This window comes from Ursus arctos, unplaced genomic scaffold (genome assembly GCF_023065955.2).
Source record: "Ursus arctos isolate Adak ecotype North America unplaced genomic scaffold, UrsArc2.0 scaffold_1, whole genome shotgun sequence".
Lineage (NCBI taxonomy): Eukaryota > Metazoa > Chordata > Mammalia > Carnivora > Ursidae > Ursus > Ursus arctos.
Window position 1 is genome coordinate 10,668,058 of NW_026622763.1, and position 27,681 is coordinate 10,695,738.

The following is a 27,681-nucleotide window of genomic DNA, read 5'->3' on the forward strand; positions in this document are numbered from 1 at the left end:
ATCAGAATCTCCTTCTCTTCCCAGGGTTTGTCGTTGCTCATCAGGTTGTTGTGTGTGCTTGTTTGGTGACTTTTCAAAACTATTCGAAACTGTTTTTGTAAAGTCTTGTTTGTCATCAGTGACCACTGAAGTCTGTGTTCCATTAGCTTAGTGGTCAACTAGTGTTTTGACAGAGTTTCTGTTTGTTTGTTTTGTTCTGTTTTGTTTTGTTTTAATGCTTGGGGCAAAAAAAAAAAAAAAAAAAAAAAGGAAAAATAACACTACTTTCCCAGTCTTTGAAGATTGGCTTTGTATTGAGACACTTCCTCAATGTTTAGCCAGGCTATTTACCATTCTGTCTTAGCTTCCAATTCCTGTTTGTATGGAGACTGAAGGTCAGTCAGAGGTGAAAGCTTAAGGTTTTCTCAGATCTTTTCTCAGATCTTTTCTGAGCTTACATCCAGCCCTGGTCATATAGGTGATCTTCTTGGTATTCTGCCCATCTAGAATTATCTACTTCACAAAGTTGTCCTTCAGAATTGAAGGAAAGGTAAAGAATTTTCCATACAAACAAATGCTGAAAGAGTTTATCACTACTAAGCCAGTATTACAAAAAATGTTAAAGGGACTTCTTCAAGCTGATATGAAATAGCACTAATTGGTAACAGGGAAACATATGAAAGTGTAAATGCCATTGGTAAAGGTAAATATATGGTTAAGGTCAGAATACTCTAAGGCTGTAATGGTGATGGGTAATCACTTATAAATCTAGTAAAAGGTTAAAAGACAAAAGTAGTAGAAATAACTACAGTAACTTGTTAATGGATATATAGGACAAAAGATGTAAACTGTGACCTCAAGAACATAGTATGTGGAGAGTAAAATGTAGAGCTTTAATATCCATTTGAGTTTAAGTAGTTATCAGCTTAAAATAGACTGTTGTAAATGTAAGATGTCTTATTTAAACCTCATGGTGACCACAAAGCAACAACCTATCATAAATACACAAATGATCGAGAAAGGAATTTAATCATACCACTACAGAAAATCATCAAATCACAAAGGAGGACACCAGAAGAAGACAGGAACAAAGGAATTACAAGACAACCAGAAAACAATTAACAAAATCATAATAAGCTCACACCTATCAATAATTACTTTAAATGTAAAGGGACTAAATTCTCCAAACAAAAAACATGGAATAGTTTGAATGGATAAAAAAACCAAAAAACCAAGAACCAAATATATGCTGCTTACAAAAGACTACTTTAGCTTTAAGGACACACACACGCACACACTGAAAGTGAAGAATGAAAAAGATATTTATGCAAATAGAAACAAAAAGAAAGCACGGGTAGCTATACTTATATCAGATAAAATAGACTTTAGGACCAAGACTATAATAAGAGACAAAGAAGGTCATTATACAATGGTAAAGAAGTCACTCCAACAAGACAATATAACATTTGTAAGTATTTATGTACCTAACACAGAAGTACCTAAATACATAAAGCAAATATTTACAGACCTGAAGAGAGAGCAATATAATAGTAGGCGGAGACTTCAATACGCTACTTTCAACAATGGAAAGTTTGTCTAGACAGAAAACCAATAAGGAAACATTGAACTTAAACTACACATTAAATCAGAAGGACTTAACAGACATTTACAGAATATTCTATACAGAAGCAGCAGAATACACAGTTTTCTCAAGTGCATATGGAACATTCTTTAAGAGAGATTACACATTAGTCCACAAAACATGTCTTAATAAATTTAAGAAAATTGAAAGTGTAGCAAGCATATTTCCCAACTGCAATGGTGTAAAATTAGAAATCAATTACAAGAAGAAAACTAGAAAATTCGCAAGTATGTGGAGATTAAGTGACATGCCATTGAGCACCAGTGGGTCAAAGAAGAAATCATAAGAGAAATTTTTAAAAAATCTAGATATAAATAAAAATGGAAATACAATATACCAAAAATTATGGGATGCAGAAGTTCTAAGAGGGAAGTTTATAGGATAGATACCTATATTGAGAAATACGATCTCAAATAAACAACCTAACTGTACTCCAACCTAACTTAACTCTTCAGATAACTAGAAAAGGAAGAACAAGATAAACCCAAAGTTAGTAGAAGCAAGGAAATAAAAAAGGACCAGAAATAAATTAAATAGAGACTAAAAAGACAATAGAAAAGGACAATGAAATTAAGAGCTATTTTTTTTTCTTTTTGAAAGATAAAATAGACCATTGGCTAGGCTTAACAAGAAAAAAGAGAGTGAGGTGTCAAATATATAAAATCAGAAATGAAACAGGAAACATTACAACTGATACTGCAAAATTACAAAGGATTGGGGTGCCTGGGTGGCTTAGTTGGTTGAGCGTCCAGCTGTTGGTTTTGGCTTAGGTCATAATCTCATAGGTCATGGGATGGAGCCCCACATCAGGCTCTGTGCTCAGTGCAGAGTCTGCTTGGGGATCATCTCCCTCCCCCCCCACTTATGTGAGAGCATGCACACACACACACACACACACTCTCTCTCTCTCTCTCTCAAATAAATATAAACCTTTCAAAAAATTACAAAGGATTATGAGACTACTATGAACAATTACCTGCCAATAAATTGGGCAACCTAGAAGAAACATAAGTTCCTAGAAACATACAACCTACAAAGACTGATAATGAAAAAATAGAAAATATGAACAGACCAATTACCTGCAAGGAAATTGAATCAGAAATCAATAACATCCCAGCAAAGAAAATCCCAGGACCAGATGGTCTCACTGGTGAATTCTACCAACTATTTACAGAATTAATATCTACCCTTTTCTCATTCTTTCAAAAAAAAAAAAAAGAGGAGGAAACACTTTAAAACTCATTTCATGAGGCCAGCATTACCCTGATATCAAAGCCAGACAAAGACACTACAAGAAAAGAAAATTATGAGCCAATATTCCTGATGAACATAGATGCAAAAATCCTTAACAAAATACTAGCAAACCTGATTCAACAATACATTAAAAGGATCATACAGCATGATCAAGTGAAATTTATTCCAGGGATGCAAGGATGGTTCAACATCTGCAAATCAATCAATGTGATACACCACATTAACAAAATTGAGGATAAAATCATATTATTGTCTCAATAGCTGCAGAAAATGTATTGACAAAATTCAACATTCATTCATGCTAAAAACTCTCAACAAACTTGGTATAGTGGGTTGTACCTCAGCATGATAAAGACCACATATGACAAGCCCACAGCTGGCATCTATGATCAGGAAAAAAACAATGATGCCTACTCTCACCACTTTCATTCAACATAGTACTGTAACTCATGGCCAGAGCAATTAGGCAAGAAAAAGAAATAAAAAGCATCTGAATTGGAAAGGAACAAGTAAAACTCTCTCTATTTGCAGATGACAGGACTTTATTTATAGAAAACCCTAAAGACTCCACCAAAAAAGTATTGGAACTAATTAATAAATTCAGTTAAGTTTCAGGATACAAAATCAATATACAAAAATCATTGGCATTTTATACATCGAACTATCAAAAGGAGAAATTAAGGGAAAAAATCACACTTAAAACTGCATAAAAACAATAAGATACCTAGAAATAAATTTAACCAAGGAGATGAAAGATCTGTACACTCACCAAAAACTGTGAGACAATTGATGAAAATAATTGAAGAAGACACAAATAAATGGAAAGATATTTCTTACTCATGGATTAGAAGTATTAGTATTGTTAAAATGTCCATATGACACAAAGCAATCTATAAATCCAGTGTAATACCTATCAAAATTCCAATGGCATTTTTCACGAAAATAGGAAACACATCTTAATTTGTATGGAACTACAAAATTCCCTAAATATATGAACAAATCTTGAGAAAGAAGAACAAAGCTGGAGGTATCATTCTTCCTGATTTCAAACTGTATTATAAAGTTATAGTAATCAAAACAGTATAGTATTGGCATAATAACAGACACACTGATAAATGGAACAGAATAAGAGCCCAAATATAAACCCACACATCTGTGGCCAATCAATTTACAACAAAGTTACCAAGGATATACAAGAGGGAAAGAATAGTCTCTTTGATAAATGGTGCTGGGAAAACTGGACAGCCACAAGCAAAAATGTGAAACTGGACCCTTATCTCATACCATATACAAAAATCAACTCAAAATGAATAGAAGACCTGAGACTGTAAAACTCCTAGGAGAAAACAGGTGGTAAGCACCTTGACATTGGTCTTGGCAATGATTTTTTTGAAATGATATCAAAAGCAAAGGTAACAAAACCAAAAATCAACTAATGGGACTAAACCAAACTAAAAAGCCTCTGCCCCGCAAAGAAAAACCATCAATAGAATGAAACAACAGCCTGCAGAATGGGAGAAAATATTTGCAAGCCATATATCCGATAAGGAGTTAAGCTCCAAAACATAAAAAGAACTCATACAACTCTATAGCAAAACCCCAAAAAATCCAATAAAAATGGGCAGAGGAACTGAATAGACACTTTTTCCCAAGAAAGGACATACAGATGGCCAAGAAAGGACATACAGATGGCCAACAGATACATGAAAAGGTGTACAACATCAGTCATCATCAGGAAAATGCAAATCAAACCCACAATGAGACATCACCTGTGAGAACGACTATAATTAAAAAGAGAAGAAATAACAAGTGTTGGTGAGGATGTGGAGAAAAGGGACCTCTTGTGCAGTGTTGGTGAGAATGTAAATTGGTGCAGCTACTAGGAAAAACAGCATGGCAGTTCTTCAAAAAATTAAGAATAGAACTGTCATATGATCCAGCAATTTCACTTCTGGATATTTATCCAAAGGAAATGAAGTCACTATCTCAAAACGATCTCTGTATCCACATCTTCATTGCAGCATTATTCACAATGGTCAAGACATGAAAAAACCCCTAAGTGTCCATCAGTGGATGAATGGATAAAGAAACTGGTATGTGTGTGTGTGTGTGTGTGTGTGTGTGTGTACAGCATGGTATCCAAAGTTAACAACACTGTATTGTATATTTGAGGGGCTCCTGGGCGGCTCAGTCAGTTGAGCATCAGATTCTTGGTTTTAGCTCAGGTTGTAATCTCATAGGTCATGGGATCAAGCCCCGTGTTGAGCCCTGTGCTGGCTTCCCACTCAGCAGGGAGTCTGCTTAAAGATAGTCTGCCTCTGCTCCTCCCCCACTGATGCACACTCTCCCTCCCTCTCTCTCTAAAATAAATAAATAAATCTTAAAAGAAATACTGTATTGTATATTTGAAAGTTGCTAAGAGAGTAGATCTTAAAATTCTCATCATAAGAAAAAATTTGTGAGAGGATAGATGCTAGCTATCTAAACTTATTATTGTAATCATTTTATAATCATTTGATATATACATATCAAATCATTATGCTGTACACGTAAAACTGATACAATATTATATGTCAATTCTATCTCAGTAAAACTGGAAAAAAAAAAAACCCATAAGATCCAACCTCCGGGAGCCCACAGTGATTAAAGCCAGAATAATTTGAGCAAGAAAATAAATTATAGTATTAGATTTTAACCCAAAGAATAAAATAAAATCCACATGTCCATACTGATATAAATAAATAGATGTGGAAAAGAGGCAGCTCTCCTTTACAACAGAATTCCATTAATAAATGTAGGTAAGAAGAGAAATATGTATTGTCATGTATATATGAATTCCCAGCATCTGCGGTCAGCAAGCCAGAGACCGAATAGAGACAATGGTGTAGTTAGAGTCTGAGTCTGAGTATAAAGGCAGGAACAACCACTGTTACAGCTCAGAGACAGCAGGCAGGCAGAGAGAGAAAATTTTCCCTTACAGCACCTTTTGGTCTATTGACGCCTTCAACTGATTAGATGAGGCCCACCGCAGTGGGGAATACAATCTGGTCTACTCAATCTACTGATTCAAATGTTAATCTAATCCAGAAACACCCTCACGGACACACTAAGACAATGTTTAAACAAACATCTGGGCATCTTGTGGCCCAGTCAAGTTGACAGATCAAATTAACCATCTTAGATGGCTCTTGGGTTCTTACCTTAGGCAACTTGTAACTGGTGGTGCCGCTCACTGAGATGAGGAAGACTGGAGGAGAGGGAAGTTTGGGCATGAATATTATATTTGAGGTGCCTAAGAGACCTCCAAGGGAATATCAAGCCAGCAGTTGAATACAGGAATCTGGCGTTCATGAGTAAGGTTTACATTTAGAGTCATTGGTGTGCAGATGATATTTAAAGCCCGGAGGTGGCCAGGGCACGCCAAGGGAGAGAAGCAGAGGAAAGAGCTTGGCCATGAGCCTGGGACCCTCTACCATTCAAAGCTCAGTGGAATGAAGAATAAGCAACAAGATCATGAAGGAATGACCCTGAGGCTATCACCCATTCCTGTTTTCAACTCTGTCTGAGATGGGGGGGTGGTCTACCAGTTGTAAATCCTTTTAACCAGGCAGGCATCTAACCCACTTCCATCCCCTCCATCCCCCCCACTGCCCCGTTCTCCGGTTTGCTTAGTCCATCCCAGTCCAATACACTTTGCTGAGTGCCTCCAATGTGTCAAAGACAGAGCACCTGCCAGCAAGAGGCTCTCTGTCTAATGGGAAGGTTGATTGTGGGCAGACCACTTCAGTGCCCGGGTGGGTAACTCTCACTTATTCAAGCAGTAATTCAATCGCCTTCGATTGAAATCCTACTTTGGTGTCAGGTACAAAGAAAAGAGCTAAGAATGCAAAGCCAAAGGAGACACACATGGCCTGCTTTCTAGGACCTTAGAGTCTAGCGGGAAGACAGACCTAAACCAGATATCTCACTAAAATATGGCGAATTCTTTCATGGGAGACTTTACCATATGCTCTACTGAAAGCTAGACCTACCTAGGGACTAAGGTTGCTTTGCAGGAACCGACCACCCCCTGGTCACCTGCCTCTCTCTCTCTGCAAAACCTCCTTCTCCGTGTGTGATGCAAGGGGCCCATCCAGAAGGAAATAAGTCATTTTATTTCATTTCATTTTTATAACCTACGTATTTAACAGAGTTGTTCCTGTGTTTCGATACCTGGTAAGTCAGGCTGCTGACGTTGAGCAAATGCAGACACAGCTACATACGTGTGTGTGAACACACACCACACAGATGCACACATACACACACACACACACACGTGTGCACTCCCCTTCCCCCTCCCCACACACGCTGCTTTGTGGCTTCCAAATTTCTTAAGTGTTAGATCATTTTCCCCCCTGGCCAAATGGCTGTCTGCCGAGTGCTGGGGCGGCCCATAAATCGTCCCACCCGTAATGTAAAACACAGCCCTATTGACAGCGGGTCTGCTCAGAGAAGCCGGGCTGCCAGCTCGTAAAGCAGGGCCTGGTGTCACTCCCGCAGAGCGGAGGCAATAAAGGGCACGGGGGAATTACCTCTCGCGCCAGCAGCTGGCTGCACCGCGGGGACCAAGTGGGCCTAATGGGTCCCCCCGCCCCCACCCCCTTGTAAAGCATTACAGTTAGACCTCGTTCCTCCTGCCCTGCGGCCACGGCTTGCAGGAAGAGATGACGCTCCCTGAAAGAGGCACTCTGTCCCCAGACCCCAAAAGGCCCAAGTCCGGGGAAAGTGACATCTTGGGGTCCTCAGCATGCCCCCACAATGTGCAGCCCCAGCTGCACATTCCCGTAAGACTCGCTGTTGCCGTGAAGGCGTTGCTTGAAGCCCCTGCCGCTCTGCCCCATCGTCAGACCTTCTCTGCCAAGGCCAAGGTGGATGCCCCCATTCGGTTTTCTCTGTCCGGACCCCCGAGCAGCACAGACCTCCTGAAGCAAGGCTCCCGGGGCAGACGGTTCCCCAGCAACCGGGGACCGCCCACAGAGGGTCCTCGGGGACAACTCACTCTCCGGTGACTAATATCCCAAACCTTCTCACTTTTCTTGAGCCTCTGATCATGCTTCTCCCAGTAGACGGCCTCCACTCCTAGGGTGAGGGAAAGGACAGGTCTTTCCTCTTCCCAGCGCCAAGCCCACAAGCCTAGCTCCACGTGTCCCTGCTCTCCCGTGTCCCTCCTCCCTCTTGTCCCAACAGGGTGACGTCCATTCTGCTGTCTCAGGCCAGACCTCCCTGCCCTGCTGGGCACCCCCTGCTTGGGCTCCCACTGTGCATTCTGGTCCTCCCACTTTATTTATTTGGCTTCTTCCTCTCAACTGGCTCCTTTCAACCTTCCAACACACTTGTCTTATCCATTAAAAAAAAAAATCCCAAACCAACCCTCTCCAGCTATTGTTCTCATGTTCCCTTTCCCTCTGCTGGTAAACTTCTGCAAAGAGTTGTCTCTAATTGCTTTCTTCATTTCCCACCTCCCACTCTCCTTGTCCACTCCCAGCCTGGCTTCTGCTCCTGTCACCCATGAGCTCATTCAGCAAGTGTAAATTACACAAGCTCACTTGTGCCCTAGAGGGAATAACAAAGCAGGTAAGGAGGTGGGTTTATCATTTTAAATAGGGAAGCTAGGACAGCAAAGGCCTGAAAGAGGCAAGGCGTGAATCGTGTTTCTGTCTTGGGAAGAGCATTTCAGGCAGTGGGAAGAGCCAGTGCAAAGGCCCTGAGGCAGAATGTGTCTGGTGTATATGTGGGACAGCAAGGAAGTCAGGGTAGATGGGGTGATGGGGGAGGAAAGACAATGAGACCCCAAAGAGGTTTGGGGGCCATAGGACTTGGGCTGGCTAGGAGGGACACAGGGTCAGTGCTAAGTGGAGAAGTGACATGATCTGAAAGTTCACTCCAACTAGGGAATGAGAATAGGCTACCGGAGACAAGGGTGGGAGCAGGTGGACCGGCTGAAAGGCTTGGGATGAGACAGGAATATAGCAGTGGCACAGAGAACTGGGAACCCAGCTCTCCTGCAGGGAGCACAGAAAGCCCCGGTCAGATCATTTCATCGAGAAACACTTCCTTTGTGGTAAAGTTACACTGCCAGTGGTCTGACAGCAGGCTGGCAGATTTCTGGCAAGCTGGTACCAGGGGCCTCCAGCACACCACAGGGGTTTCTGGTGAGAGTGAGTGGATTCTGGATATTCTCTGAAGCTACAGTCAGAAGGATTTCCCGACCAGGCTGGATGTGGAATTCTAGACAAAGGCGGGGGCCCAGGATGGCAGCCAGCTGCCTAGTCTGATAGGAGAAGGAGCATTCACTGTGCGGGCCACCTCTCCTGGAAATGAGCTTTCCTGGGATTCTGGGGCACTAACCACTTGTTCCTTCTCCTCTGCATCTGGCCGTTCCTTCTGGAGTTCCTGGCAGCCTCTCTCTCCTGGCCATGGCCTTTGATTCCTGGGCTTCCCCCCTCCTTTCTGAGGCCCCATGGTGCCCCAGATGACATCTCCATGGCTCCCACACCTTCTACCCGTGGTAGGCCCACAGACCAATGTCCTGGCCCCGGCTTCCTCCGGGCTCCTGACATCTCTCTTCCTGCATGCCTCAAAACACTTGTCAAACTCGACATGTGCAAATCTGAGCTCACAATGAGCTCACCCCACCCTGCCCCACACTGTCCCCACCCCGTCACACCGGCCTTCACCCAAATCTCCCCATGTTGGGGTCAGGGACTACTTCCTAGCACCTCCCTCTCTCTCACTGCTCACATGGAAACCTTTGCTAAGTCCTACTGGTTTCACCTCCTAGGTCACACTTGAATGCACCTGCCACTGTCCATTTCTGCCACCGTTTCTCCCTGGTCACCTCCAGTGGCCTGGGCCTGGGCTCCTGGTGTTCCCTTGTACATCCTGCCTGGCCTTTTCCATCCTGCAGCTAGACGAGGCATCCCACATGTGAATCTCTCATGTCAGGCCCTTGCAAAAACCTCTTTCATGCTGTCTGAGGTCTCAGGAGAAAGGTGAAGTCTTGCCCTGGTCTGCGAGGCCTGGCACCATCAGCCTCCCTCCTGACCCCTTCAGGCCTGTCACAGTGTACCCGCACCCTCGGCCAGCCACACCAGCCTTCCTACAGTCCCGCTCTGCACCAGCCTCCCTCCCTCCCACCACGCCTCATAAGTACCTCTCCGACTTATTCTTAGGACAGAAGTCACTGATTAGAATGAGTTCTCACAAAGGTGGGATTGAGTGTAATCGTTTCCAGGGGGATTTTGTGGCAGGCCTATTAGCCAAAGAACTATTTCCATGATGGTGACATCCCGGCGGTGTGGTGGAGGAGGTAACGCTTGTTGAACACCCCCCAAGGGCCAGGTGTTTTCAGTATGTGTCTCAGTTAATCCTCAAAGCAATTTTGGAGGTGGGAAATTTATCAAACCTATCTAACGATGAGGAAATTGGGGTCCATGGCCTCTTATGTTGTCCCATAGGCAGGCTGGAGGTCCAAGCAGAGTGAAGATTATCTTCACTGTATCCTAGAGGAGAGCAGGCTAGCTCCCAGTCTGGAAGGAGGCCCCACACAAGGGTGAGCAACAGCACGCCCTCTGAGCAGGGAGGGGAGGGCCAGAGCTTGAGCATCCAGTAGGTACACTGTGGCCCCAACAAAGCCAAGGTTCTGCTGGGAAGGCAGGGGGGACAGCTTGGGTAGACAGCCAGGGGTCTGTGCCACCAGCTCAGGTAGGATGAGAGCCAAGGCATTTTCGTGCTTTTTCCCATTGAGCTGCTAATATAGAAGATCTAGAGGCTTCAGTTTCTGGAAGGCACTGTAAATACCCATAGCCGCAGACACTGAGGCCGGGCGAAGGGCAGGTAGCCGTGGCGCTCGGGCTGGAGTCCGGGGTTCTCTGGAGCAATCCCTGCCCGTGTGTCGTGAGCATCCTGCCAAGAACAGGCTGCATGGTTAGTATCACATGGATAGAAAGGGCTGGAAGCCCTCCAGAGGAGGAACTGGGGGGAGAGACTGGCCTTCGTCCATCCCTGTAAGGAGGGGCGTGTGTGTCTCCCAGCCCTAGAGGTCGTCACAGCACTTACCATCTCTGGCTCCTGCTGGGCACCCGGACGGGCAGCCGGAACGGCTGTCTTGGTCATCGCTTGGCTGAGCACTGCTCTCCCCAACTGGAGCCATCTCCACTGCAAGCTCTCCAACTGTTTGAGGGCAGGACTGTGTCTTACCCCTCTATTTCCTACCCTCTGTCCCACCTTTCCTATTCTGTCTCCAAGGTGATAGCCGCCTGGTTGGCCTCTCTGGCGTTGGTCTAGTCAACGCCTTCAGATCTGGTCTGGGAAGGAAATATAAAGAAACAGCTCCCAACTTTTTGAAGAGCAAAGTTAGCTTCTTCCCTCCTTCCCTTCTTTCCTTCTCTCCTCCCTCCCTCTCCCTCATTCCTTCTGTCCCCTCCTTTCCTCCCTCCTTCCCTCCCTATCTCTGCCCCCCTTTTCTTTCTGGTGTACAGTTATTAACACCTGTATATACTTGTGTCATCACCACCACAATCAAAATAGCTTCCTGATTAAAAAAAAAAAATCCCTTGCACGATCCTTTGTATAACACCCTTTCGCTACCCCAACCCCTGTTCTTTCCGGAATGTCGTATAAAAGGGATTATTCAGTATGGAACCTTTCAAGACTCAGCAGAATGCCCTTGAGATGCACTCGAGCTGTTGCACGTATCACTCGTTCTTACCTTCGCGCTACTGATGCCATTGGATGGATGTGCTCAGTCGTCTCTCCATTCACCTGTTTGCGGGCATTTGGGTTGTTAGCAGCTTCTGATGATGACGAAGGAGCCTCTGTAAATACTCGTGTGTAGGGTTTTGGATGAACTTACGTTTTCATTTCTCGAGGGTAATTTATCCAGGAGAAGGCTTGCTGGTAACTCCACGCTTACCTTTATAACAGACGACCAGGCTGTGTTTTAGAGAGGCTGGACCGTTCTGCGCTCCCACCAGCATGAGTTCCAGCTTGCATGGTGTCTTTGCCAGAACTTGGTATTTTAACATTTTAGCCATTCAGATGGTCCCATGGCTGTATCTAGTTGCGTTCAAATTTGTACTGCCCTAATGGGTAATGAGGCTGAATGAGTTTTCATATGCCTATTTGCCCTCTGTGTATCTTCTTTAGTGAAACCTCTGTTCAAGTCTCCGGCTCATTTTTAGATTGGCTTGTTTTCTTATTGTTGAGTTTTGAGCGTGCTTTATATATTCTGGCTACAAGTCCTTTGTTGGATGTGATGAAAAATTATTTCTTCCAGTTTGTGTTTAGTCTTTTCATTCTCTTAACAGGGTTTTTTGCAGAGAACACAGTTTTTATTTTGATGAAGTATAATTTCTCAGTTTTTTTCTTTTATGGGTCATGGTTTTAATGCTGAGCATAAGTACTTTTTTTTTTAAGATTTTATTTATTGGGTGCCTGGGTGGCTCAGTTGTTAAGCATCTGCCTTTGGCTCAGGTCATGATCCCAGGGTCCTGGGATCGAGCCCCCCATCCGGCTCCCTGCTCAGCGGGAAGCCTGCTTCTTCCTCTCTTGTGGAAGCTTGCTTGCGTTACCTCTCTTGCTGTGTCTCTCTGTCAAACAAATAAAATCTTTTAAAAAAAAAGAGATTTTATTTATTTATTTATTTGAGAGAGAGAGAGAGAGCACAAGCGGGGTGAGAGGCAGAGGGAGAAGTGGGCTCTCTGCCGAGTAGGGAGCCCAATGTGGGGCTTGATCCCAGAACCCTGGGATCATGACCCAAGATGAAGGCACTTAACCGACTGAGCCACCCAGGTGCCCCCATAAGTACTCTTTGACTCAGTTCAAAATCACAAGATTTTATCCTCAAAGTTTTATGGTTTTATATTATATATTAGATATATGGTCTGCTTTGAGGTAATTTTTGTATGAGGCACGAGGTGTACGTGGAGGCGTGTTTAGGTTGGTTCTGTCTGTAGATAGCCAATTGCTTCAACACCATTGGTTGAAAAGGCTACTCTTCTCCGTTGGGATGACTTTGCACTTTTGTCAAAAATCAATTGGTCATATTTCTGTGGGTTTACTTCTGGATTCTCTGTGTCAGGGATTGGCACACGTTTTCTGCCAAGGACCACATAGTAAATACTTTAGAATTTGTGGGCCATATCAGTCTCTGTCTCATATTCCTGTCTAAAAAATAACTCTTTCAAGATATAAGCACTAATCTTAGCTTGTGGGTCTTACAAAAATAGACCACGGGCCAGATTTGGTCTTTGGGCCCTCGTTAGCCGATCCTCTCTCTCTTCCATTCCATTGACCTGTGTCTTCCTGTCACCAACACCACACTGTCCTGATTATGGCAGCTTTATAGTAAGTTTGAAAATCAGGGAGAGGGAGTGCTCTAACTGTATTCTGTCTTTTAAGGGATGCTTTAAGGTCATTTTCATTTTATGTAATTATTGATATATTTGGACTTAGTTCTAGCATTTTATTCTGTTTTCTGTGTGTGTGTGTGTGTGTGTGTGTGTGTGTGTGTGAGTGTGTGTGTGTGGGGGGGGGTTGCTACTGTTCCTGTTTTCCCTTTCCTGACTTCCTTTGGGTTATTTGAACATTCTTCTCAGCATTCCATTTCAATTTCTCTACTTTGATTTTGCAGACCTCCCTTTGTAGAGCTCTGTTTACTGATGACACGAAGGATCGCACTATGCGTGCTGACCTTTCCCCAGTCTGCTTAGACTCAATACTTCAGCACTTCAAGTGGGATGTTCTTTAACTCCACACAAATCCCTTAGCCATCCCCCCCACTTTTGTGACACATTTATCTTATGACATCTACATACATTGGAAGCCCCATCAGACAATGTTACGCTCTCTGCTTTCGATTGTTAAACATGTTTAAAGAACTCCAGAGGGAAGAATAGTCTGCTGTATTTACCCAGATACTTACCATTTCTGTCGCTCTTCCTTCATTCCTGATGCTCCAAATTTTCCTCTGGTATCGTTTTCTTCCTGCCTTTAGAACAGATGTGCTGGCAGTGAATTCTCTTTGTTTTTCTTCATCTGAGAGTATCTTTTTATCTGAGAGTGTCTTGTCTACTTTTATCCCTGAAGGAGGTTTTCATGGATACGGGGTTCTGGGTTGACAATTCTTTTCTTTCCACAGTTAAAAAATATTCCATTTACTTCTGGTCTCCATGGTTTCTGTTGAGAAATCTCTGATCCCCTCAGACAGCCTCCTACTCATCTTCGACACCTGGATCGGGTCCTATTTTCCATTTGGATCATCTTGGTTTTCTGTGTCCCCTTTTGCCCCCGCCAGAAGCTGGTCACTCTTTCCTCTGCATGACATCACTGCACACACACTCCACGCAGGGGTGATAGATACGACCTCATGTTGGGGTCCCCTACTTGTTCTCTGTCAGGTTCACCAGCTGAGAGAGAGATAGAGACAGAGACACAGAGAGATAGAGAGAAAGAAAGAGAAAAAGAAAGAAAGGGAGGGGAGAAAGAGCAGGAGGAGGATGGGGAGGAGGACAGAGAGGAGGACGAGGAGATGAATAAGAAGCTGAAGACCAATCCCCTTTCAGGAACCTCAGATGACCTCTGAGTTCAGAGAATGTTTCTGGAATTGAGCTAGTTGAGAAACAAGGATCCTGTGTATGGAAGAAAGCCAGTGTGCAACCACGAAGGTGGGTCGTGCGTGGCCACCCAGTTGCAGGAAATTGTCAGGTGGTTCTGGAAAGAGTTGGTAAGGGCTTAGGATATTGCTGTGGGCTTATTCCTTCCTTCATTAAGTTTGAAGGTCCATTTTTCAGTGGATGTCAATGCTTGCACCCAAAGGAAACATGCTTTAGCAATTGATATATTTTCTGGAAGGCCAGTGGAGTGTATTTTGGAGTAGGAAGGACCCATCAGAGACCCTCAGCTCACAGTGACAGGGCAGCTATTGGTCCTACCATGAGACTCTGTCCCCAAATCTTTGGTACTTGCTTAGCCTTCAGCCTGCCAGATCGCAGACTTCTTCCTCTTCCTTTTTGGTCTCTTCTTGCCTCTCCCTACCAACGCCCAGCCAGAAAATAAGAAACAAAACCTAAAACCTCTTAAAGACAGCCTCAGTTTCCACAGCTTCATCTCTGTGTTCAGAATTCTTTGTAGACTTCTGTGGATGTGGCCTTATGTTTGAATACATTCTGGGGGTGCCTAGGTGGCTCAGTCAGTTAAGTGTCCGACTTTTGGTTTTGGCTCAGGTCGTGATCTCAGGGTCCTGGGATCAAACCCCACATCTGGCTCCACATACAGTGTGGAGTCTGCTTGGGATTTTCTCTCCCTCTGCCCCTTCCCCCCACCTCTCTCAAATAGATAAATCTTTTTAAAAAGTGCTCTTTAAAATACATACATACATAGATTCTGAAAAGGTCCTCCCACCTCTCAAAGCTTTGCTCACTTCTCCCTCCTCTATGGAGCTTTCTAGAACCACCTAATTTGGAAACAAACTCGGCAGAATGGGTTTCCACGTGTTGGACACGGGAGACCAGGTAGATTGGGCGTATCACCTGCCCTTGAAGAGCTCACTGACGGCAGGGGCAGGGAGCTGTGGACTGAGTGGTACACTCAGGCTGTGCCCTGCATTTATCAGAGTGCTCAGGGACCCAGCTGGCTTCTGAGATTCTAGAAACAGGGGTGTTTAATTATTTTATAACTTGCTCACAACTTTTCTGGGCCTCAGTTAATGTGGTCCCAAGCTTGATATTTGGTTTCCAAACTATTGTGTGGACCCACGCCGATGTTGCTTCTCATTGGGTGTAGGGGTACCGGAGGGGGGGGAATGTAGAATGTGTGTGGGTTCTGGATCTCCTATTCCCAACTTGGGCCAGATGAACTCCACTTTTAACTGTGTCCTTTGCCTTATACAGCTAATTTCATTTGAACAGTGTTTGTATGACTTTTTTTTTTAAAGATTTTATTTATTTATTTGAGAGAGAGAAAGAGAGTGAGTGAGCACGAGTAAGTGTGGAGAGGCAGAGGGAGAGGGAGAAGCAGACTCCCCGATGACCAGGGAACCCAAAGTGGGGCTCGATCCCAGGACCCGGAAATCATGACCTGAGCTGAAGGCAGATGCTTAACCTACTGAGCCACCCAGGCGACCCAGTGTTTGCATGACTTTAAGGTTTGAAAAGCACTACACTAGATGACTGAGGTAGCCATGCTCATGGCACTTTGGCCTCATACGGTCCCCACAAAATGGGTTTTGTTGCCATATATACTTAGAAAAGACCCCTGGGCATATCACGCTATTGACAACTCACAGTACTTGAGTAGTCTGGCAGTTCACTAGCAAATGTTTCATAATGACTCTCTGGGGGACAAGATGGGGAAGCCCTGAGTTGTAGTGTTTGCTGATCTTCATGGTGTAAATTCTCCCAACACAGCCAAATTTAAGTTATCAATGAGAAGTCAATTGCAGAGTTGGGGAGAGATGCACTCAAGAGGCTCACGATCTGGCTTTGACATGTCACTGGTTACAAATGACCAGTGGATGACCCTGCCCTCTTCTCTTTTCGGGTTTCGAACCAACTAAGGTAAGACTCAGGAGAGAGATGGAGGCTACAGTCTCAGTCTTATTGTGATCAGAGCTGGTCAGTGGTAGGCGGGATTATTGTTAGGATACTTGCCTGCTCTGATTTTATAGGAGGTATAGTCTTTCCGGTTCCATTGAGTTCGGACTCAGTCACGTGACTTGCTTCCTGTTCCAAGCCAAGGCCTCAGAAGGCCTCCTGCATTTTTGCTTGCCCTTGGGTACTTGTGCCTTCTCCAGTAGATGCCCGAGCAAGGCTCTGGTTCCAGGGGAGGAGGCCCAGGAGCAGAGCTGAGCTTTGCCAGTGGGCCCAGCCGAGGTAAGCCCTCCTGGGCTGATGTGCAGACTTCTGGGCTAAGTGACTGCTTGTTTTATGCTTTGGGGCTTTTGTGGGTTTTGCTAGACAGCATTTTTGGGCCATGGTTAGCTCATTCAGAAATCGGTACCTAAATGGGAGATGGCTATAACCAAGTTCAAAACTATGCAGCATAGGTTTAGAACTGGATGATGAGGGAATTTAGAAGAGGTTGGAAAAATGGCCAGAAAAATGGTGACCTGGGTGCTATGTGGTGAAGAAATATTTGGTAAGATGATTGCCTATGCTAGTTTGGGAGGGAGAAAACGTTCCTATGAATTTGTGGAATTTGGCAGGCCAGTTTCCAGGCAAAAGACTGTAAACATGAGCTTTTTTTGAGCTGTAAATGATAAGGTTCTATGAGTGAGGATGGGTTCAGAAAAGAACTGGCCAGTTTAAAGCAGGATTTGGGAAATGAAATTATTTCTCCTCTCCAGTCTCTCCAGCCACTAAGAGGCCTTCAGTTTAAGATTTGGCTTGGGAGGGGGGCAGATACCGAATCCAGGTTCCAGTGAAGGACAGCATCAGAGTAAAGACAGTCAAGGATGTGCCCTTGATGCTAACGACCTTTGTTCTTACGGTCCTGGAAAGGAGTAAGGTGGCTCCAGAATATCCTTTCCATGACAACAGGGTGCCTAGAACCTTTCAGGGCATGGCCCCACATAGCATGATGTGAGGTCCCTGTCACCAAACATAGGGCAAGGCGTGTCCCTGAAGGGACTCGGGTGGGGCTTTTGGCACAGAGTGGACTGGAATCAAATATGCAGAGCACCCACAACGTTTGAGAGAGCTGAGTGGGCAAGTGTATGGACTAAAGAGGATGGAAGGGGCTGGAAACCTTAAGGACGGCAGGCTCCTAACTTCCTGCAGACAGGAAGAGGTTGAAGAGTGTCTGCGCTCTCACGGAGGGCATGCTTCCCAATGCCCTCTCCAGGAGCTGGAGGGTTGAGCCAAAGGGAAGATCGCCCCAATGGAGGAAGCCAGAGGCGCAGAGCACAGTGGACTGGGGAGTCATTCAAGGAACATTCCACCCAGCGGGGGGCTCTGGCAATACTTGCTCAGCAGGGTTTCAGATACCGTGGCCCAAGGACCCAGATGGGAGTGGTAACGGCCACGAATCTAGCTCTGTGCCACCGCTGTATGCGGGGACTGTGCACACGCATGGTGGGCGGAGAGCTGCCAAGAAGAGCCCCACCCACAACAGGTGTAGATCCCAAGATCCTTGACCTTGAGCCTGACCATCGAGTGCAGAGACTTCTGGGGGTCTGGGGTGAGTATATTTTACATGTGGGAGGGACAGGCATCGCAGCCTTTATGAGGCCGGACTGTGGTGGACTATATGTTGTTGAGAAATATTGACTCTCTCCCCCTCCCTTCCATAGAAGGAAAGCAGTTTCCTACTAAAGTCACTGCTGATGGGTTTGGCCACGTGACTTGCTTTGGCCAGAGGAACGAACTGTTCCGTGGTGCTAAGCAGAGGCCTAAAGAGGACCTTCATTCTCCTGCTTCTTCCCTTGTGTTCCAGCTGTTGCCACAAGAAGGCAGAGGCCAGGCCAGCAGCACCCTGGCTGCAGGAGGAAGAAGGGAGTCACGTGGGCTTGATACAAGCTGCTCCCCCCAAGCTGATTGGATTAGCGGTCCCCAGAGATGCCCTGCCCAGCCCAGCCTGGAGCAGTCCACCCTCATTTGGCCCAGACTCAGAAGTTCAGCAGATGTTCATGGTGATGAAGCTTCGTGGATTGGTCTGCAGCACGACTGTGGCCACGGTTAGCTGATGGGGCCATGGGGCCATGATGGGCTTCCTCACACTGTGACACAACAAGTCTCAGGCAGCTCTGAACAATTTGTGGCCTCCCTCTGCCCCCCAAGCAGGGCACAGCTGCTTCCAGAGACTTACCACGTGGGGAGGCAGAGGAACAAGGCCTGAGGACGAGCTTTGCAGGAGGCAGACACAGGGCGCAGGCAGGCACGCTCAGTTCCTCCTCCCAAGGGTGCCATCGGCTAAGTGAGTCTTCACGGAGGAGCGAGGCCCGCGAGTGTGGCTCTGGCTATGGGTTTTCTAGCAGGAGATTATGGCCAGACAGCCAGGGAAGTCTTTGGGGGTGCCCTGCAGAAGGGAAACCTGCTAAATTCTACTTTCCTTGGGGGTTTCCTACTTTCCTCAGTGCACTTGGTCTCATGCCACAGAACTGAAGGCCCTCTGCATGGCTTTGGCTCTGGACTCTCTGAGGCGGGTGCCAGGGTTTTTCTCATGGAGAGGAGGGAGTTCAGGGGCCCAGCGTGCCCGGCCCTACCCCCTCTAACCTGGTCTTAGGCGCCCCCTCTGTTTTCCTGTCCCAGAAACCACCCCAGTCCACGTGCCCTACTCACTGGCCCCCTGAGGTTCCCTATAGTGGCTTGATCATGGCTAATGGCTGACTGCTGGCTTGCTAGATCTGGGCCCTCCCTGTGTACCTGCCAGGGCCACCTTGTAGAGCTCAGAGTTCCGGCTCGTGGCCGCTCCCCGTGGGCCCTTTCGCCCCAGGCTGGCTGCTGGGGATCACACGGCTCCATCTGCCTCTCCTTTCTCCTTTTGCCAGCACCAAGCACAGGCATCTATCTTCTCCCAACCCCCACCCTGACTCAAGAGTGCTCATCAAATTACCCATCAGAGATGGAACTCTGACCTGAGGAACACTCTGGGACGAGTGCTCGGGAAAATACCTGGGTCTGGTACACAAGGTTCTCGGCAAACCAGCTTAGATGTTCAGATCAGCTCGCTGGAAGAACAGCCGGATGGTCACCGTAAATCGTCAAACCCTGCCCACCCTCACGCCCGGAGACAACAAGCAAACAGCCAGTAAATGCCTCAGCATTAAACATTTCTCGGTGAAGGCGGGACAGTCAATTTTGACACTGTTGTGAAAAAATACAGCCTAGTTTCTGTTCAAATGCACCAAATTTACTGCTCGGGTTCTCATTAACTACTGTCAAGGAAGAAGCAGATAGACTAAATTATGAAAAAATTACTTTTTTAATGTACAAAAAGACTTATTTACAAGTTGAGCGTGTCATCTCAATTCATAGCATGTAGAAAAAGCTAAATATTTCGAAGATATAACTTTGGCTGGCTGATTCACCTACAGTATTTTCAGGGCTGACGCCGTCTGTACAGACTATACACGGGCTGGGAACGGCTAGCGAAATCCCAGCTCAGGGACTGCATGAACACCTCCACGGAGCCCAGACCCCTGGGCGGCGGCCCAGGGCTGTTATCTGGCATTGGCTTTGTCTTTGGACCCTAACAAAGCATCTGATGTTCTGGGACGTGGAGGGCCCAGGTAAGGTTTCGGCCCTGTCCTGGTTGAGGGCAGGGTCATGGCATCCGGCTCCTCGTGGTGCGGCTGGTTTTGGCAAGTTGCCACGAATTCAACACGGGAAGGCGTGCGGTGTGTGTGTGTGTGTGTGTGTGTGGTGGGGAGGAGGCACCGAGTCACCCTGCAGTACGTTCAGGAACGATGTCTTCTGATGCCAGTTCCAAATTCCATTTCCAGGTGGGGCTTGGTCACGCCGAAAAGGAACATTCAGTGACGGTCCCTCAGAGTTCCAAGAATCAACCCCGTCACCCTCCCACCCCCACCAAAACACCATGCAGGTCATCGTACTTTGCAAAATGAGCAGGAGGACAGAGGGAAGGAGTCCGGAAGATCCCGGGACTGCACGGGTGCCTCGGCATAGACCCCTGGGCTGCGGGTGAGCAGACAACACAGCCCGGGGGAGCCTAGGCGGAGGCTGCTGTCAAGTCCTGGGCTTTTCCATGGTCAAGTGGGTGGACAGTGCACTGGAGAGACAGAATTGGGTAAACATACGACTTCCTCTTCTTACGGGCGATCTCCAGGGTGGCCCGAGGCTGGGCCCCTGGTGCTCTCCCACTTTCTCGAGGCCGCGTGCCAGGCTTTGGCTCGCCTGGGTCCATCCCTAACCCACAGCAGCTCCAGCAGCCCCGAGGTATTTAGAAGAAAGTGTTCTTTCCAGGAAGGGCTACATTCGACATGCATGAACACTGTAAACACGGTCTGGAGAAGCCAGGGCAGCTCCTGGGCTTGCCCCAAGGACTACAATTTTTCTTTCTCTTCTCTGGCAATCCTTCCATACTTTATTCATTCGTATGCACTTGGACAGTCTGCCAGTCGCACACTCGGCTTTTTGGGGGCAGATGTGCCAGCTCTACCAAACCTGGAATCAGGACGTGCTTCCAAATCATCCAGGTCAAGATCTTCTTTCTCTGTGGCACGGGGGATGTTAGAGGCCTCAAGAAGTAAGCTTCATAGAAGAATTCTTTGACCCCGCAGGTAGGGGAATGAGAAGCTTATCTTCCAGGATTAGAATATCCAGTATGGCTTTCAGATTCAAACCCAAATGTGGTCCCTCTACCCTCTTTACTCGTGTACTTGGAAAACTTGGCCAATGAAATCCCTCATTAGCCAAATGACAGAGGCGAAGACGCCAGAACAATTTGGTCCTATAAACACCAAAGGCTGGGAAGCACTGTGCAAACGAGTTTTTCATTTCTACTTTGCCTTTCCCAATTGACACTTTTTTCAGTGCTCCGAAAAATAACCCAAAAGAAGACCAGACAGGACACACACAAACGTGCCCGTAAAGCATTTGTGGTCTGAACCAGCCATTGGCCACACTCCCTCAGACCTATTTAATACTTTTTTGGAAAAAGACAAAATTGACAAAAGCCCCACGCTCTGGGAAAGGATGGCTCCTCCGAGTCCACTGAGCGCCAGGGGTTGGGGCCTTAAGTCATCATGTTCAGGAACTTGCTCTCCTCGGCCAGGCTGGTGAGCATGGAGCTCATGTCCCCAACAGCCATGTTGCTGATGCCCGTGGGGATGGAGGGCAGCGTCAGGGAGTTCCGGGGGGTGGTGAGGCAGGAGGAGTTCTGGGAGAGGCTGTGGAGGAGGCTGGGACTCAGGGCGCCTGAGAGCAGGCTGGAGTGATCGCCATCATCCATGATGGCATCGAAATCAATCTGGGGAGCCTCCAGGAGCTGGGAGTCCACCGTGCTGGACACCTGGTTGACCCCAGGCGAGGGCAAGGGCTGGGGCTGGATGCTGTCTGGGCAGGCCTGTGGCTGCGGTGGCTGGGGCCGCATGACCTGGCAGCCCAGATGGTTCTCCAGGCCCCCATTCTGTTCGTACATGTGGATCTGGCCGTAGTAGCAGAGCATGCTGTGGTCCTGGGCCCCGGCCGTGTCCTGTGGGGGTCGCTGAGGGGGCCGGCACACCATGTTGCCCATCGCTCCTTTGGGCACATCTGCCATCTCCTGGTTGGCCGACGCAGCAGCCATGGCATGGCTGGTGGCCCTGGCATAGGCCAGCTGCAGCCCAGCCCGCACCCCACGGTGGCAGCCAGCAGGACTGGGCTCAGCGGGTGGCCGGGGTTGCACTAGGCCAAAGCTGGATCCTGCCACCCCCACGGCGCCCTGCTGGGGCTCCATGAAGCCGGGTTGCTGGGAAGACAGAAGGCTGGGGCCCTGGCAGTAGCCCTCCTGGCTCATGGGGGTTGCCAGGTGATGGCTCTGCTGTGGGTAGCTCTGGGTTGAGTGAAGGGGTGGCATCCCGGCCAGGGAGGAATTGGTGATTCCGAGTTCCCTGCGATTGCTGCCCACCATGGTGGTTTCGGGAGCAACTTCCATTTGCTGGGGGAGCCCCAGGTGGACTGGCTTGGCTGCCATGTTGCTGCAGGATGGGGGGTACTGGTTCAGGGCCCCGCCCATGGTACTGGGGCTCAGCTGGGGGTGCGCTTGGCCATAGTGGGTGTGGGGGCTCGCAGTGCTGGTCATATTGGGACACTGACCACCTGTCCCCGGCTGCCGTAGCTGCTGCTGATAATTGATTCTAGGCACGGAGGGGCCTCCCCCGCAGGGCTGAAAGTGTGCCTGCGCGGTGTCCAGGGCCCCCGGGCTCAGCGGCAGACCTTGCGGACTATAGCCTGGGTACTGGCTGAAAGCCGGCTTCTGCTGCACCACAGCCAGGTTGCCCTGTGGGAAGGGCGCGGGCTTCCCCTGGCTGGCCAGGGTGTCCATGGTGCCGGAGCTCACCTCATTCCACTGCACAGGCATGCTGTTCTTGTTCAGGCTGGAGGGGGCCCCGTAGCCCAGCTGGCAGCCTCCCAGCACCGGGGCCGCAGGGCCCACGTTGGAGTCCGCGGCCACCATCCTGCGCTGGCCGTGCAGCCCGGGGCTGGGCAGTTTGGGGTTCTCAGGGAAGCAGGTGCTTTCCGGGGGATAGGCCTGTGGGGGGCTGCCGTCCAGGGCCCCCCCGGCGTGCGCCTTGATGTACTGCACCACGTCGTCGGGCAGCACGAGGTCGTCCTCGGGCAGCACGAGGCCCAGCTCAGACCCCGCGCCGTCCGCCCCGGCTGCCAGGGCCTCCATGGCCACGTGCTCGCTGATGCTGGGCGGCCGGGGCGAGTAGGCGCCGCGGGCCAGGCCGCCGTCGACGTTCGCGTGGCCGGGCAGGCGGAGGCCTCGCCGGTCGGCGCAGGGCGGCAGCGGGGCCGGGTTCACGTCGTGGGCGCTGTGGAAGCGCTGCACTCGCGGCGCGGCCAGGGCGTCGGGCCGCCTCACGGGGTCGCTGGCTCGCCGCGCCCCGCCGCCCGGAGCCTCGTGGGGGAAGGCGGGCGCGGGCCCCACGGAGCCGTGGGCCGGCCCGTCGCTGCCCCGCCGTGGCCCCAGCGGGCGCGGGCAGGGGCCGGGCGGCGCCAGCCTGGTCCGCAGGCTCGCGCGCTCCAGGCCGGGCAGCGGGGTGGGGGGCGGCCCGCCGGTGGCCGCCGCGTACTTGGCCCGCAGGCTGTACTGCTGCGCGGGCGTGAGGCTCAGCGGTCCCGCGCCGCCGCTGCACTGGCTGGCCTCGCTGGAGCGCCGCGACGCGTCGGTGGAGATGGGGTCGTAGGAGTCGGCCGAGCTGGCGTTGTGGGGGCGGCCGGCGCCCAGGGGCGACGCCTCGCTGGAACGGCGGCTGGAGAAGTAGGGGGAGATGCCGGAGGAGCGGCGGCTCACGGTGTAGGCGGAGCTGACCGTGCTGGTGGAGCTGTCCCGGCGCTCCTGCAGGTGGCTCAGCATGGTCACCTCGCTCGCGGACAGCTCGGACAGCCGCGGGTTGGGCAGCAGCCCGGCCGGCCCGCCGCCCCCGCCGCTGAGGTTTTCCAGGATGGAGCCTGCAGGCAAGGAGAGGGGTCAGCGGCCGGGACAGGGCGCGGCTGCTCTGCCTGTTTTGACCCGGCCGAGATTGCGGCCGCGGGAGCCCTGCTACAGGGCCTGGCACACAGCAGGCGCTCAACCAGTGACTTCTAAATGAAAGGAGGGAAGGGGGCAACAGTAAGTGAACAAATGATGGGCCCATGGGAGTCAGGAGGCCTGATTCCGGTCTTAGCTGCCACTGCCTGGCCGGCCCTGAATTCTCATTCTGTCTGATCCTTAGTTTCTCCAGCTGGAGATAAAATGTGCCTCTCCTTAGGAGAGGTTATTGAGAGCTGGGGAGGAGGAGCCCGGGAGGCCCTGGCCAGGCCTCCCTGCCCCTTCACCATCTGGGCCCGGGTGTGGCCAGGCGGCTCCCAGGAAGCTTATAGGCAGCCCACTGAGACGCCCGCCCATGGAAGGGAGCAAAGGCCCCAGAATGGGAATGGGGTTGAGAGGTGTGTTGCCACGCAGGCCTGACGACAGCTGATGTCACAAGGAGCTCTGGGCCTTGAACAGCCTTACACTCCTGCCGTGAGCAGTCACTGGATGGGGGCCACCCTGGGAAGGGGTGACCTCGGGTAAGGCAGCTGTCTGCAAGCCAGGCGATTTCGGCCTGAGGCTGAGAGTTGAAGGCCGTTTGCCAGCAGTTCCCTCAACAGCTGGGGCAACAAATCCTCCCTTCGAGGGAGACCTGGGTGGTGCATCTCAGCGTCCCGCACACTGGCTGTGGGTCCAGCTCACCGCCCAGCCCAGAGTCGGCACTCAGGAGATGCTCCTGAGGACACCGTGCATCTCCAAGCCTGGCTGGCACCTCCTGAGCCTGTCTTCTGCATAAAGTCCTCCCGTTCTTCCCCAGCTGACACGCTGTCTCCCTCCTCTCCCCAGCTCCAGCCCCAGCTCCGTCCTCGTTCCCCGGCTCCTTCCCCCATCCGGTGTGCATCTCATGGCATGGCCTTTGAACCATAAGGACCGGGATATATTGCTCTCCTCCCCAGAGCCTTTGCCACAGTGCCCAGAGCAGAAGCATGGTATAGCTGAAGAGCCCGGGCTTGGAGCTACTCGGGCCCGGGTCTCACTCAGCTCTGCCATTGATCCAAGGGGGCACTTTCACCTCTCCAAGCCTCACTTTCCTTATCTGTGCAAAGGACTGGTAAGATCCATCCTATTGTGGGCATCCGGTGAGATGGCACATGGAGGTTGATGGAAGGGAACCTAGTGGGTACTGGCCCCAGGCCCTGTCCCGCCCCTGCCCGCACACCCGGAGCCTCCACTCACCACTTCCTGGGAGGGGAGGCAGCTTGGTGGTCCGGGTGTGTGGAGCCGGCCCGGCCCAGGAGCAGGAATCCTTGAGTGACTTGAGTTTCTCCTTCTTGAGCTGCTCGAACCGGTGCATGGCGGTCATGTGTTTGCGCAGCTGCAGGCCACCAGCAGATGGAGCGGCCAGCGCTGAGGCATCGGCCCCTGGGGGCGTGTCATCCAGAGCCGTCAGGTCTCCCAGGCTCCCGGGCCCTGTCCCCGGCATCTCCACGCCGCTGTCATTGTTGGGGGCACTGCCCAGGGGAGACGGCTCACTGCTGCAGGACGACTGGGCCCCGGGGCTGGACTGACACAGCTACAGGGAGGTGTGGTGAGAAGGCACAGACTCAGAGGCTGTGAGAATCCACCTGGCCCTGCACCCCTGCCCGCATACACCCCATGCCCTTACACACCCGGGAAGGAGGCTGTCATGCGGAGGAACTTTCAAACATTGCTGTCTGTCTGTAGCAGGTGGCCCAGCCACCTCACTTCTCTGAACCTCAGCTTCCCCAACTAGAAGATGCACTTGGAGTGCCTCTGGGACGGGGTCAGTGGCTGGACGGGAAGCCTCCGGAGGCAGAGGGTGCCTGGGAGTGGACAGCCCCACGTTACCCTGTCTCCTGCTCCTCAGTTCTCCCGGCCGGCATCTGGGCCAGAGCTCTGCATGCTGAGCTTTCAGGGCGTGGGGACACTTTGAGTCTGTGCCCCACAGAGGCTGCCATGGCTGCATGGAGTCGACATAAGAGAGGGCGCTCAATGTTCCCAACAACAGGGATGTGCATATGATGAAGCAAGGAGCAGTGGCATCCTGCTGACCGGGTACCTTCTCAACAGGCCAGAGGCAGGTTGTTGGAAACGGCCAGGAAGATCAGGGAGGGTGGACCTGCTCGATGCAAGCCCTTGCCTGAATGGCCACCCCAAACCAGCCCTCCCTCTGGGTCGATGCCGAGGGGGGCAGAGAATTCATGGCTCATGTGTACAACTCGGGACTCCACACAACCTGGGCGGCCTCCACTGGGACCTGGGATCTGAGCCCGGCTGGGGTTCACTTCAGATACTGCACCTGTGGACTCATTCCCAGGCCACATGCCCCCAAATCCAGACTTTTCTGGAATTTTCAGTGACAGTGCTCCCTTCTGCCCATGGCACGACCCTCATTTCTTACGTTGGCACTCAAGACCCTCTGTCGGCTAGTCTTTTCCTCCTCTGTGCCCTGAACTCACGCCTCCACTCAGCCCTGTCCCTGGTGGAGGCTCGGTCCCCACAGTTTGCTCCTCTATCTGCCAGCCTGACTCCTGCTGCCAGCCTTTATCTATCCCAGGGGTTCCACATACAGTGCCTGGTGCCTACTGATCCAACCCCCCCTTACCAGGCTCCCGAGGGGCCTGGACTGACTGATCGGTCTGCACCCAGGCGGCAGCCCTGGACCAGCACCCCAGCCCGCCCTCAGCACGCCAGCCCACCCACACCCCGGCCGGGCTTCTCTGCTCACCTCAGTACCGTCTATCCTTAGGGGAGGTACAGTCGAGAAAAAGAGGTGGAGACAAAGAACAGGTGGTTAGAACAAAAGGAGTGGTGGCCACAGGGGCAAGGACGCAGAGACAGGACAGAGGGGAGGGGACCAACTGTAGCGCTCGGGTGCTGGTTGGAAAGGCAGACCCCAGGAACCACCCACAGACTGACCACGTGTGGGCAGGCATCTCCATGGCCATGGCCCTGCCCAGCAGAACGAGAACTGGCACAAGACAGGTTCTATGAGAGGCCCAAGGTCGTGAAGGGAAGAAAGTGGAGCTGGAGAGAGGAGGACATCATCGTGTACTTAGACGCGGGGGGGACCCCGAGGCAGAACCCACAGCTGCAGTCGGGGCTCTGGGCCCTCCTGCTGTCGGGCTTGATCTCCTGGGGGGTGGGAGGCATGCAGTGGGGCCTCCACTGTCCAGCTCTGCTTACCCCGGAGCTCTCGGTCTTGATGGCTTTGACGTGTAGGCAGTCCTCCACGGCCTGGCTGGTGCTGCTGGCCTCGGCAGTCTCCTCCGGGCCCCGGCCACCAGGCTCAGCACTGGCCTCACTGTCCCCGTTCTCCTTGAGCAGGGGGGCGCGGAGGTGCACGTCGTTGCGCTGTTTCTTGGTGACGTGAGCGTCTGGGCCGTGTACCGTTTTCACGTGCTTCCGGAGAGAGCTGGGGTCCGTGTAGCGTTTGGTGCAGCCTGGGATCTTGCAGATATAGGGTTTCTGGGAAGAGAAGCAGGCCTGTGTTATGAACTCTTGAGTGGGAGTGCTCCCCATTCTCCTAAAGCCATGCCACGTCCTTTGGCTGGCACAGTCAGAAGGTG

At 50.2% G+C, this 27,681-nt stretch overlaps 1 protein-coding gene across 1 annotated transcript in view; it reads right to left on the reverse strand.

The window, feature by feature from the left end:
- Positions 1-19,860: 19,860 nt before the first annotated feature.
- GLI2 (GLI family zinc finger 2) overlaps positions 19,861-27,681 on the reverse strand; it is a 250,631-nt gene continuing 242,810 nt past the window's right edge. Inside the window, exons 12-14 of the mRNA XM_044388281.3 lie at positions 27,299-27,580; positions 25,328-25,664; positions 19,861-24,030 (exon numbers count right to left, since the gene is read on the reverse strand). Of these exons, the coding sequence (XP_044244216.3) occupies positions 21,608-24,030; positions 25,328-25,664; positions 27,299-27,580 (3,042 nt within the window). The 3' untranslated portion in view covers positions 19,861-21,607. The remainder of the gene's footprint in view (positions 24,031-25,327; positions 25,665-27,298; positions 27,581-27,681) is intronic.